Source organism: Tamandua tetradactyla, chromosome 7, assembly GCF_023851605.1.
Source record: "Tamandua tetradactyla isolate mTamTet1 chromosome 7, mTamTet1.pri, whole genome shotgun sequence".
In the NCBI taxonomy this organism is placed as follows: Eukaryota; Metazoa; Chordata; class Mammalia; order Pilosa; family Myrmecophagidae; genus Tamandua; species Tamandua tetradactyla.
This window is the reverse complement of record NC_135333.1, coordinates 50,845,208-50,857,698: the sequence shown is the minus strand read 5'-3', so window position 1 is coordinate 50,857,698 and position 12,491 is coordinate 50,845,208. Positions and strand designations below refer to the sequence as shown.

Genomic DNA, 12,491 nt, shown 5'->3' with positions numbered 1-12,491 from the left:
TATAAGAAATAAGGAATGAAATGTAAACTAGATTTTGTGGTCCTACCTATTGCTATTTTTTATGCATGTAAAATACAAGATATGAAAATATTTCAGATAATTAGGCAATAAAACAGGACTGCAGTTATCCATAATCTCAGCATTTTATCAGTGATTTTCAACTTGAGGATTTCCCCTCTTCTAACGTTTACCCCTGGGCATAGCTTTATTTTACAAATGTGCACTCAAAGTTCTTTCTCCTTAAAAAAAATTGTTTTTTTCCAGTAGCTTTAGCTTTTGTGAGATAAATTTAAGGAAATAAATGTGTTTACCTGGGTTTTATCATCATTAATGCTGAAAACCACTGGCAGATGTGGTGGGAGGGAGTGAGGTGTTAAAAAGTTTGAAGACCACAAAGGCATCTTTGAAAAGCTGCCCTTGAGACTTGCAGACATTTTCTAAACTGTGTGTATGGTTTTCTTTTCCCCAGAATTAGTGGATCATGGTCTGGCCAGGTTGGTGACTGTATATTGTGAACATGGTCATAAGGCTGCCAAAATCAATCCCCTCTTCACTGAACAAGCCCTGCTGGAGAATATGCCAGAAATCCAGGCTGTTGCACAGACCCTTCAGGGGCCCTTCAACACCACAGGTGAAGCTTGTTAGCAGCTTGGGGAGCGCGGGGGGATGGTAGTGCTGGGAAAGGGAATAAGCCATGTGCCCACTAGGACTGAGGCTTTCAGGGCATGGGAGGGGTCTTTTCTCCTGGGAGAACCTGTTTGCTCTGCTCCTGTTATGTGCAGACATTTTACATGTTTTATGTACGCATACATTCTCACAACCACCCCTGAAAGCAGTTATGGTCATCTTTGTTTTACAGGTGGGGAAACAGGGATGTGGTGAATTTAAGTAACTTGGAGCTAGACACTGGCAGAGGTGGGGTGACAAATCAGGCCTGACAGCTTTCCAGGCTTGAACTCTGTCTCATAATTTTCTACTTTTCCCAGCCTGGGAAAACTTAACAAAAAAAAATGGGCCTGGATCACCAATCATAAATGGGGGGTCTCATGTCATTTTTAGAAGTTAATCTTGATGGTGCAAAAGTAGTTCAGTGATAGAATTCTCGCCTACTATGTGGGAGACCTGAATTTGATTCTCGGCTCATGCACTTCCCAAAACAAACAAGCAAACAAACAAACACAAACGAACAAAAATTCTCTTATGGTGCTGAAATAATGGGATGCTTACCTGGAAAAAAAATGAAATATGACCCCTGCTATACAGCATGCAAAAAAAAAAAATGGTTAATCTTGGAGATGTCAAATTCTGGTTATAGTTACCAATTAGTGCTATGTCTGGGTTACCTAAAAGAGATTTCACCAACCACAGCCTTTAGTTTATTATTTCCTGCAGTTCTGTGGGTTGACTGGGCTCAGCTGGGTGGTTCTCAGTCATGTCTCCCACGTGGTGGCCAGTCAGATGGTGGAGCCTTGCTGGTACTCGGTTCCTCAGCAAGTCTTTTTACCTCGCCATGTAGTTTTTCCAGCATGGCATAGGGAGGCAACTTTCAGGTCTCCAAAGGTATGTGTTTTTAGAGTGAGAACCTGGCAGAAACCATCTATTGCTTTTTTTGGGGGGGAGGGGGTGCATGGTCTAGGAATCAAACTTGAGACTCCTGTGTGGAAGGCAAGCATTCTACCACTGAACCACCCGTGCACACCATCTATTGCTTTTTATAACCTATCCTCGGGAGTCCCAGTTGCATCACTTCTGCCAACTTCACTAGTCAAAGCACACAAAGGCCCACATAGGGTCTAGGGGAGAAGATATGGACACCACTCTTTTTTTTTTTTTTTCAACTTTTTTTATTGTGTGGTATAACATATATACAAAGCAAAGAAATAAAAAAACAACGGTTTTCAAAGCACTCTTCTGCAAGTGGTTACAGGACAGGTCCCAGAGTTTGTCATGGGCTACCATATGATCCTTTCATATTTTTCCTTCTAGCTGCTCTAGAATATAGGAGGCTAGAGGGCTTAAATACTTTTTTATTATCACAATCGACTTTTTCCCTTCTTTTTTCTGTGAAAATCACATATATACAAAAGAGCTATAAATTTCAAAGCACAGCTTCACAATTAATTGTAGAACATATCTCAGACTTTCACATGGGTTACAGTTTCACAATTTTAGGTTTTTACTTTTAACTGCTCTAAAATACTGGAGACTAAAAGAGATATCAATTTAGTGATTCAGCATTCATAGTCATTTGTTAAATCCTATCTTCTACGTATAACTCCACCACCACTTTTGATCTTTCCATACCTCTCTTTAGGATTGTTTGGGCTGTGGCAATTCCAAATGTGTCATATTGGAAGAGTTTGTCACTAATATGGGGGAGGGAGATGGAACTATCTGATGTTCTGGAGAGGCTGGGCTATGGATACCACTCTTGACAAGGGAGAGGCAAGATTCTGGAAGAACGTGCAGGGTGGGAAATATAGTGGAGAACAATTTTGAAATATTCAATATGAGAAAAAAGAAAACTGTGCCAAAATTAGAATGTATGTGAAGACATTTTGTGATTTATAAAATGTTATGTATTGAGTACTAATCAATTACATATGTCTTAAGTCAAAAGTGGTTGAATGAAAAGTTTGAAGTTTCTTTATATTGACTTAATGCCACAAGACAACTGGAAATAAGGTATGTGTGAAATAAATAAATAAGGGGAAAAAGTATGTGTGCGCGCGTGTGTGTGTGTGTCTATACGCTGTTGTCTCAGTTACTGCCCCAAATGTTAGGTCTCTGGTGCATCTGACATCTCTCATTTCATATGATTCTCCTTTACTTCATCTTCCTACCACTATTTTATCCCCCAACTCTCTACTGAACCCCCGTTCCATTGCAACCCCCTATTATCCTCAACCTATTCATACAATACTCCAACAATGTTTTTGTCTTAAGTATAATTAGACTTTTCCCTAATGTTCCCCATTCCTTGAAGCTGTCAAGTGGAGGCTGCACATTTTCTCTCTCTAATGAATTTCAAGTATTGGGGGAGGAGGAAGGATGAAGGCACTCCTGTGTGGCTATTTCTTTTTACCTTCTGGAGGAAATTCCTCCTGCTTTATCACTCATGTTATATCTTCTACCCTTGCTGGAGCCAATTGCTGGCTTCCAGGTCATACCCCAGGGACAGCTTTGTTATTTAGGTATCCAGCTCACAACCTTCCTCTTTTTTTTTTTTTAAACATGGGCAGACACTGGGAATCATACCTGGGTCTCTGGCATTACAGGTGAGAACTTTGCCACTGAGCCACTGTGGTCTGCCCGCAACCTTCCTCTTTAGGACAACTCCTGCCATTGCCTGGGAGACATGAAAACCCATACCAGCCACCCATCGAACAGCAGTGTCTACCATTCTTGACTCTCTTTAGTCCAAGACCATCACCTACACTCCGCTTTATCTGTTCTGCCTCTGAAATCTTAATTCTAAGATCTAGCACTCTTATCCTAGCACCCATCCTTCCAACTATTTTATTCTACCACTTCTGTTACCACTGAGCTTTGAGCTCAGCCTGACTTCTTTATTCTTTTCTCTTTTTTTTTTGGCATGGGCAAGCTCTGGGAATAGAACCCAGGTCTCTGGCACAGCAGGTGAGAATCCTACCTTTGAGCCACAATTGTACCGCCTTCAGCTTGACTTTTATCTCCTTTTATCTCCTGTTTTTTTTCCTGGTTAGTCAATTTCTTTCTGGCTTTACTTCCCTCACTTCCCAATCTTGGCCCTCCCATTTCGACCAATTTCATTAACATCCTCAACTCTCTTGCCTCCTTATCTTCTGCAACACTTATTCTACAGAATCCTAACTTATTTCAGTACACTAATAGGACTTTTTCAAGCCTTCTACTGAACTTCACAGGACAGAATCACCCAACTATGGCCCCACTTCAAGCTCATAATTTTAGCTTATCCGTTTTCTTAATATCACCCAGCAATCTTTTGACTCATCCTTGGTCATCTCTCTTTAATACTCATCATAAAATAATTCTTATTCCTTTTAACCTCATCCTCAACAGATGACTTACTTACCTTCCTACTTCACTGAAAATGTTGCATAGGAACTCCTTTGGCTCCCTCACTTACAAACTTTCAAACTCTAAACACAAATATAATTTTCCTACCTTCCTTGAGGAAGAAGCATCACTTAGTTCATCTCTAGCTAATCCCTCTATGTACCAATGGATCTCACTCCCTTCTGCCTCCTCTTGGATTTCAATCCATGAATAATCTCCTTTTCCCAGTCCTTCCATTTTTTCTTCTCCATTGGCTCCTTCCTTTTGGCATATATATAAGCTCAGAGTTTTTCCATCTTTAAAATCCTTCCTCTCCCCTTTTTAACTATCACCTTATATTTTTCCAGTCAAGGTTCTTGAATAGCCTATGACAATTGTTCCTATTTCCTTACCTCAAATTCCCAATTATACCCACTTTAGGCTACCCTTTGCCTCCACTGTTCTATTGAAATTTCTCTTGCAAACTTCACCAATGTTCACTTAACTGTCAAATCCAATCCAACCATGAAAATATGCTAACTTCCATTGCCTACCACACATTAGGGAGGGTGCATGGTCTGGGAATTGAACCCGAGTCTCCTGCATGGAAGGCAAGCATTGGACCACTGAACCACCCGTGTACCCCTATACCTTGATTTTTCGTTGTTCCCTTTCTTTCTTTTAAAATTGCCTTTCTGCCCTTCTGCCCTCCTTTTTTATTGTAAAAAATAACATATGTACAAAAAAGCAGTAAATTTCCAAGTACATTTTAACAAGTAGCTTTACAACCGATTTCAAGTTTAGTATGGGTTACAGTTCCACAATTTTTCATTTTTTCTTCTAGCTGCTCCAAGACACTGGAAACCAAAAGGACTATCATATATTGATTCAGCAGTCATACTCATTTATTAAATCCTTTCTTCTCTATTATACTCTTCCTTCTCTTTTTTTTCTTGTGAAAAATAACATATATATACAAAAAAGCAATAAATTTCAAAGTACATTGCAACAATTAGTTTTAGAATAGATTATGGAGTTTGGTATGGGTTACAATTCCAGAATTTTAGGTTTTTATTTCTAGCTGCTCTAAGGTACTGGAGACTAAAAAAATATCAATATTGTAATTCAGCACTCATACTCGTTAAACCCAACCTCCTCTGTATAACTTCACCATCACCTTTGATCTTTCTCCCACTCTTTAGAGGTATTTGGGTTATGCCTATGCTAACTTCTTCATGTTGGAAGGGGCTGTCGATACAATGGGATAGGGGGATGGAACTAGTTGATGTTCTGGAAAGGCTGACCCGTTTGCATTTCAGGACTTATCTGGTCCAGGCACCCATCTGGAGGTTGTAGGTTTCTGGAACCTGCTGCGCTTTTGCATTTGCTATTTTGGACTAGCTGGAGTTCATCTTCATTGAGTATACTCTCCTTTTGATCTCTAAGCACTCTTCCCTGCCCCACCCACCAAACATACAAACATAATCCACATCTTCTTTAGAGAAAATTTTGGACATTCCTCTCTCGGTTTCCATGACACTAATCTTTCCTGTCCCCCTTTTGCCTTTCAGACTTTCCTTTTCATCCCATTTGTGGGATCCACTCTCTGTCTATTGTTGAAATATTTCTTTTATCTCTTAGAGTTAGACCACGTCTCTTATATTAAATGCTATCATTGCTTGGGGCATCCACACCATATATTCTGAGGACTCCTAAGGCTGTTTCCTACCCATATCTCTTATGAGCCTTCTCAGCCGTATGTATAACCACATACTGGCCATTTCTCCTTACATGCGTCTTATTGGCACTTACAACCCAAAGGCAATTGCTTCCATCAGAATTATCCAAAGACTTCCTTTCCTGCTTGTATTCTCTCTCTTTGTTAAAAAACAGTTTTATTGAGATGTATTTGCATACCATATGTGGTAGTTAGATTCAGGTGTCAACTTGGCTATGTGAAGGTGCCTAGTTCTATTGCTGTGGACATGAGCCAATGGCATATGAACCTCATCTGTTGCTGATTACATCTGCAGTCGGCTGGGAGGGGTGCCTGCTGCAATGAATGATGTTAGATATAATTGGCTGATGCTTAAATGAGAGAACTCAATGTAGCACAGCCCAAGCAGCTCAGCATACGTCATCTCAGCACTTGCAGCTCAGCCCAGGCCTTTGGAAATGCAGAAAGAAATCACCCTGAGAAAGGTTTTGGGAACCTAGAAGCCTGGAGAGAAGGCCAGCAGAGATCGCCCTGTGCCTTCCCACGTAAGAAAGAATCTCAGCTGGAAGTTAGCTGCCTTTCCTCTGAAGAACTATATGTTAAGTAAATAAATCCCCTTTTATTGAAAGCCAATCCATCTCTGGTGTGTTGCATTCCAGCAGCTAGCAAACTAGAACCCATACAATCCATCCAAAGTGAGTGTATAATCAGTGGGTTTTAGTATATTCCCGGAGTTATGCATTCATCACTACAATCAATTTTATAACATTTTCATTGTTCCAAAAAGAAAAACCCCATACCCTTTAGCAGTTATCTCTTTTTTTCTTTTTAATTAAAAATTTTTTTTAAACATCACAATATACAAACTTGAACATTCCTACCATAATATCATTCTATTCTTGGTATATAATCAGTAACTCATAATATTATCACATTTATATATTCATCACCATGATCATTTGCATCAATTCAGAAAAAGAAATAAAAAGAAAAAAGAAAAAGAACTCATATATACCATACCTCTCATTGATTGCTAGTATTTCTATCTACCCAATATATTTTAGCCTTTGTTTCCCCTATTTTTTTCTATACCCCTTATCATTCCCTTTCATTGATCACTATCATTTCAATCTACTCAATTTATTTTAACATTTGTTCCCCCTATTTATTTATTTATTTTTAATCCATATGTTTTACTCATCTGTCTATACCATAGATAAAAGGAGCATCAGGCACAAGGTTTTCACATTCACACAGTCACATTGCGAAAGCTCTATCATTATATAATCATCTTCAAGAAACATGGCTACTGGAACATAGCTCCACATTTTCAGGCACTTTCCTCCAGCCTCTGCAATATACCTTAGCTAAAAAGGTGATATCTATATAACGTGTAAGAGTAACCTCCAGGATGACCTCTAGACTCTGTTTGAAATCTCTCAGCCATTGACAATTTATTTTGTCTCATTTCTCTCTTCCCCCTTTTGGTCTAGAAGGTTTTCTCAATCCCTTGATTCTGAGTCCCAGCTCATTCTAGGATTACTGTCCCACATTGCCAGGAAGGTTTACACCACTGGGAGTCATGTCTGATGTAGAGGAGGGGAGGGCGGTGAGTTTGCTTCTTGTGTTGGCTGAGAGAGTCCACATCTGAGCAACAAAAGAGGTTCTCTGGGGGTGACTCTTAGGCCTAATTTTAAGTAGGCTTAGCCTATCCTTTGTGGGGATAAATTTCATATGAACAAATCCCCAAGATTGAGGGCTTGCTCTATTGCTTTGGTTGACCCTACTGCTTGTGAGAATATCAGGAATTCTCCACAAGGGGAAGGTGAATTTTCTCCCTTTCTTGTCATTCCCCCAAGGGGGCTTTGCAGATACTTTTTTCATCACTGTTCAGATCACTCTGGGATTTATTGGAGCATCACTCTAGAAAAACCTACAACTCTAATGCCCTACTCAAGATTCCATGTACTTATGGTGTTCAATTAAACTGCCTACATAAGATATATTATGAAATGCACTAGTCAAATTATAAATTTTGTACCAAATAAACATTTTTTGCTTTAGTCTCAACACATAAGTTAAAGTTTTAAAATATGAATTACCATCTATTTTCAACAGCCTGCAATATTGACATTCCATTGTTCTTCCTCATGCAAAAGCATTTTTTAATTTGTACATTTAGTCACTATCATTTTATACTCTAGGGATTCCTAGATTATACTATCTCAGTCTTTATCGTCTATCTTTCCTTCTAGCAGTCACCTCTTAATCTCTCTATCTTTCTCTAGCCCTACATAACTGCTAATCTATTTCTTTCTTTATAGATTTATTTAAATTTACATTTTAAAATGGAATCATACCATATATAGTTCTTTGTGTCTGGTTTCTTTCATTTAGCATAAAGTTTTTGTTTTTTTAATTATTATTATTTTCTTATTTAGAGAAATAGGTTTACAGAAAAATAATGTAAAAAATACAGAGTTCCTATATACCCCCAATTATTGACACTTTCCATTAGTGATACCTTTGTTACAATTAATGGGAGAGTATTAAAATGGTACTATTAGCTATAGTCCATAGTTTACTTTAGATGTATTTTTTTCTGAATGATATCCAGAATATTATCCACAGGGTTCATTGTGTTAAACAGTCCTATATTTTATCCTTGAACTTTCCTTCTGGTAACATGAATGACCAAAACTTCTCATTTCAACCACATTCACGTACATAATTCAGTGCTATTAATTACATTCACAGTAATGTACTACCATCACCTCTACCCATTTCTAAACATTTGCAATCAACCTAAATAGAAATTCTGCCCAAATTAAGCATCAGCTCCCCATTCTCTACCCCCACTCTATCCCCTCCTAACCTACATTCTAGATTCTAATTATATGGGTTTGCTTATTTTAATTAGTTCATTCTAGTGAGATAACACAGTGTTTGTCCTTTTGTGTCTGGCTTATTTCACTCAGCATAATGTCCTCAAGGTTTATTCATGTTGTCGCATACATTAGGACTTCCTCTTCTTCACAGATGAATAATATTCTATTGTATGTATATATCACATTTTGTTTATCTCCCTTCATTGGTTGATGGACACTTGGATTGCTTGTATCCTTTTGCATTTGTGAATAGAGCAGCTATGTATGTACCTCCATGTTCAAGTCCTTGCCTTCAGTTCTTCTGGGTATATTCCTACTGATGGGATTGCTGGATCATACAGCAATTTTATACTTTGCTTCCTGTGGAACTGCCAAACTGTATTCCAGAGTGGCTGTACCATTTTACATTCCTATCAGCAGTGAATTAGTGTTCCTGTTTCTCCACATCATCTCCAACACTTTGTAATTTTCTGGGTTTTTTTGCTTGTTTATTTGTTTTTTTTTGCATGGGCAGGCACCAGGAATGAAACCCAGGTCTCTGGCATGGCAGGTGAGAATTCTGCCTGCTGAGCCACTGTGGCCCGCCAATTTTCTGTTTTTTTTTTTAATAGTGGCTATTCTAATAGGTATGAAATGATATTTCATTGTTGTTTTGATTTGCATTTCCCTAATAGAGATGTTGAGCATGTTTTCATGTGTTTTGTATTTCCTCTTTGGAATGTCTTTTCAAGTCTTTTGCCCATTTATTGCATTTTAATAATTTTGATAAAGTCTTTTTGTCATTGAGCTGTAGGATTTCTTTAAATATTCTGGATATTAAACTCTTATTGGATATGTGGTTTCCAAATGTTTTCTCCCATTGAATAGGCTGCCTTTTCATTTTCTTGGCAAAGTCAAGAAAATGCTGTTTTAACCGCTGTAGCTTTGTAGTATGCTTTAAAGTCAGGAAGTATGACTTCTCCAATTTCGTTCTTGTTTTTCAAGATGTTTTTGGCTATCTGGACCCCTTAACTTTCCAAATAAATTTGATAATTGGCTTTTCCATTTCTGCAAAGTAGTCTGTTGGAATTTTTCATTGGCGCTGTGTTGAATCTGTAAATCTATTTGGGTAGAACTGGTGTCTTAGCGATATTTAGTCTTCCAGCTCATGAACATGGAATGTCTTTCCATTTGTTTAGATCTTCTTTGATTTCTTTTAGGAATGTTTTATAGTTCTCTGTATACAAGTCCTTTACATCCTTGATTAGATTTACTTCTAAGTATTTGATCTATTAGCTGCTATTTTGAATGGAATTTTTTTTTTTAATTTCCTCCTCAGATTGCTTATTACTAGTATATAGAAACTTTACTGATTTTTGCATGTTGATCTTGTATCCTGTCACTTTGCTGAACTCTTTTATTAGTTATAGTAGATTTGTTGTAGATTTTTTTGGACTTTCTATATATATAGAATCGTGTCATCTGAAATTAGTGCAAATTTTGCTTTTTCCTTTCCAATCTGGATGCCTTTTATTTCTTTTTCTTGCCTAACTGCACTGGCTAGAACTTCTAGCACAGTGTTGAATGACAGTGGTGACAGTAGGCATCCTTGTCTTGTTCCTGATCCTAGAGGCAAAGCTTTCAGTCTTTCACCTTTGAGTATGATATTTGGTGCGGGTTTTTCATATATGCCCTTTATCATGTTGACTAAGTTTCCCTCTAGTCCCATCTTTTGAAATGTTTTTATCCAGAAAGGATGCTGAATTTTATCAAGTATCTTTTCTGTGTCAATTGAGTTGATCATGTGGTTTTTCCCATTCAGTTTTTTAGTGGAGTGTATTGCATTAATTGATTTTCTTCTGTTGAACTATCCTTGCATACTAGGATAAAATCCACTTGATCATGGTGTACAATTCTTTAAGTGTGCTGTTGGATTTGATTTGCAAGAATTTTATTAAGTATTTTCACACAGAAATTCATTAAAGAGAAATTGGTCTTTAATTTTCTTCCCTTGTAGAATCTTTAAGTAGCTTCAGTATTACGGTGATGTTAGCTTCATACAATGAGTTATGTAGTGTTCCCTCCTCTTCAATTTTTTGGAAGAGTTTGAGATTCATGTTTATTCTTCTTGGAATGACTGGTAGAATTCACCTGTGAAGCTATCTGGTCCTGGGTTTTTCTTTATTTGGAGATTTTGATGACTAATTCATTGTCTTTACTTGTAATTGAACTGTTGAGGTCATATATATATATTTTTTTAGTCAGGAAGGTTGTTCATGTTTTTCTATGAATTTGTCCATTTCATCTAAATTGTATAATTTGTTGGCATACAGTTGAGTTCATAATACCTCTTTTTTTTTTTTTTAACATGGGCAGGCACCGGGAATCGAACCCAGGTCCTTGGGCATGGCAGGCAAGCACTCTTACCTGCTGAGCCACCGTGGCCCACCCCATAATACCTCTAATTATGCTTTTTATTTCTGTGGGGTCAGTAATAATGTCTCCCTCTCATTTCTGATTTTACTTATTTGTATCTTCTCTCTTTTCTTTGTTAATCTAGCTAAGGGTTTGTTGATTTTATTGATCTTCTCAAAGAACCAAATTTTGGTTTTTTACATTCTAAAAAAATTCTCAATTTCATTTATTTCTGCTCTAATTTTTGCTATTTCATTCATTCTGCTTGCTTTGAGATTAGTTTACTGTTCTTTTTCTAGTTCCTCCAGTTGTGCATTTAGGTTTTTTATTTTAACTCTTCTTTTAAAATGTAAGTTTTTAGGGCTTCAAATTTCCCTCTCCGCACTGCCTTTGCTGCATTCCAAAAGTTTTGATATTTTGTGTTCTCATTTTCATTCATCTAGAGATATTTACTGATTTTCCTTGCAATTTCTTCTTTGAACTACTGATTGTTTAGGAGTGTGTACTTTAACTTCCTTATTTTTGTGAATTTTCCAATTCTCTGTCTGTTATTGATTTTCTGCTTCATTCCATAATGGTCAGAGAAAGTACTGTGTATAATTTCAATCTTTTAAAATTTCTTGAGACTTATTTTGTGACCCAACTTGTGGTCTGTTCTGGCGCATGATCCATGTACACTTGAGAAGAATATATATCCTGCTGTTTTGGGGTGTAATGTTCTGTATATATCGTTGGGTCTAGTTCATTTATCATATTCAAGATCTCCATTTCCTACTTGATCCTCTATCTAGATGTTCTGTCTGTTGATGAGAGTGGTGTATTGAAGTCTCCAGCTATTAGTCTAAAGATCTCTATTACTCCCTTCAGTTTCGCCAGTGTTTGCCTCATATATTTTAGAGCACCATGTTTAGGTGCATAAATATTTATGATTATTATTCCTTCTTTGTGGAGTGTTCCTTTTATTAATATATAATGTCCTTCCTTGACTCTTATAAGAGTTTTGCATTTAAAGTCAATTTTGTCCATTATTAGTATAGCTACCCCAGCTCTTTTTACTTTTTGCATGGAATGTCTTTTTTCAACCTTTCACTTTCAAACCATTTGTGGGTCTAAGCGAATCTCTTGTAAGCAACGTATAGTTAAATTATGCTGTTTTTAATCCATTCTGCCAAACTGCGTCTTTTGATTGTGTAGTTTAATCCATTAATATTTAATATTATTACTGTAAATGCAGTACTTACTTCACCTATTTTCTCCTTTGGTTTTTGTAAGTCATATACATATATATTTGGTCATACTTTTTACCCTTTTAGTTACCCATACTGATATTCTTCATTTCTTCACACTATTCCAGGCCATTCTCCTGTCTTATCCTTCCAGCTTGCAGAACTCCCTTTAGTATTTCTTGTAGGGCAAGTTGACGAACTCTCTCAGTTTCTGTTTCTTTGTGAATA

The 12,491-nt window shown here is 37.2% G+C and overlaps 1 protein-coding gene across 2 annotated transcripts in view; it reads left to right on the top strand.

The window, feature by feature from the left end:
- The window catches only part of DHTKD1 (dehydrogenase E1 and transketolase domain containing 1), a 76,861-nt gene that overhangs the window by 4,416 nt on the left and 59,954 nt on the right, over positions 1-12,491 (top strand). For both annotated transcript variants that reach the window (XM_077169425.1, XM_077169426.1), the window contains exon 2: positions 470-631. In XM_077169425.1, the coding sequence (XP_077025540.1) occupies positions 470-631 (162 nt within the window). The remainder of the gene's footprint in view (positions 1-469; positions 632-12,491) is intronic.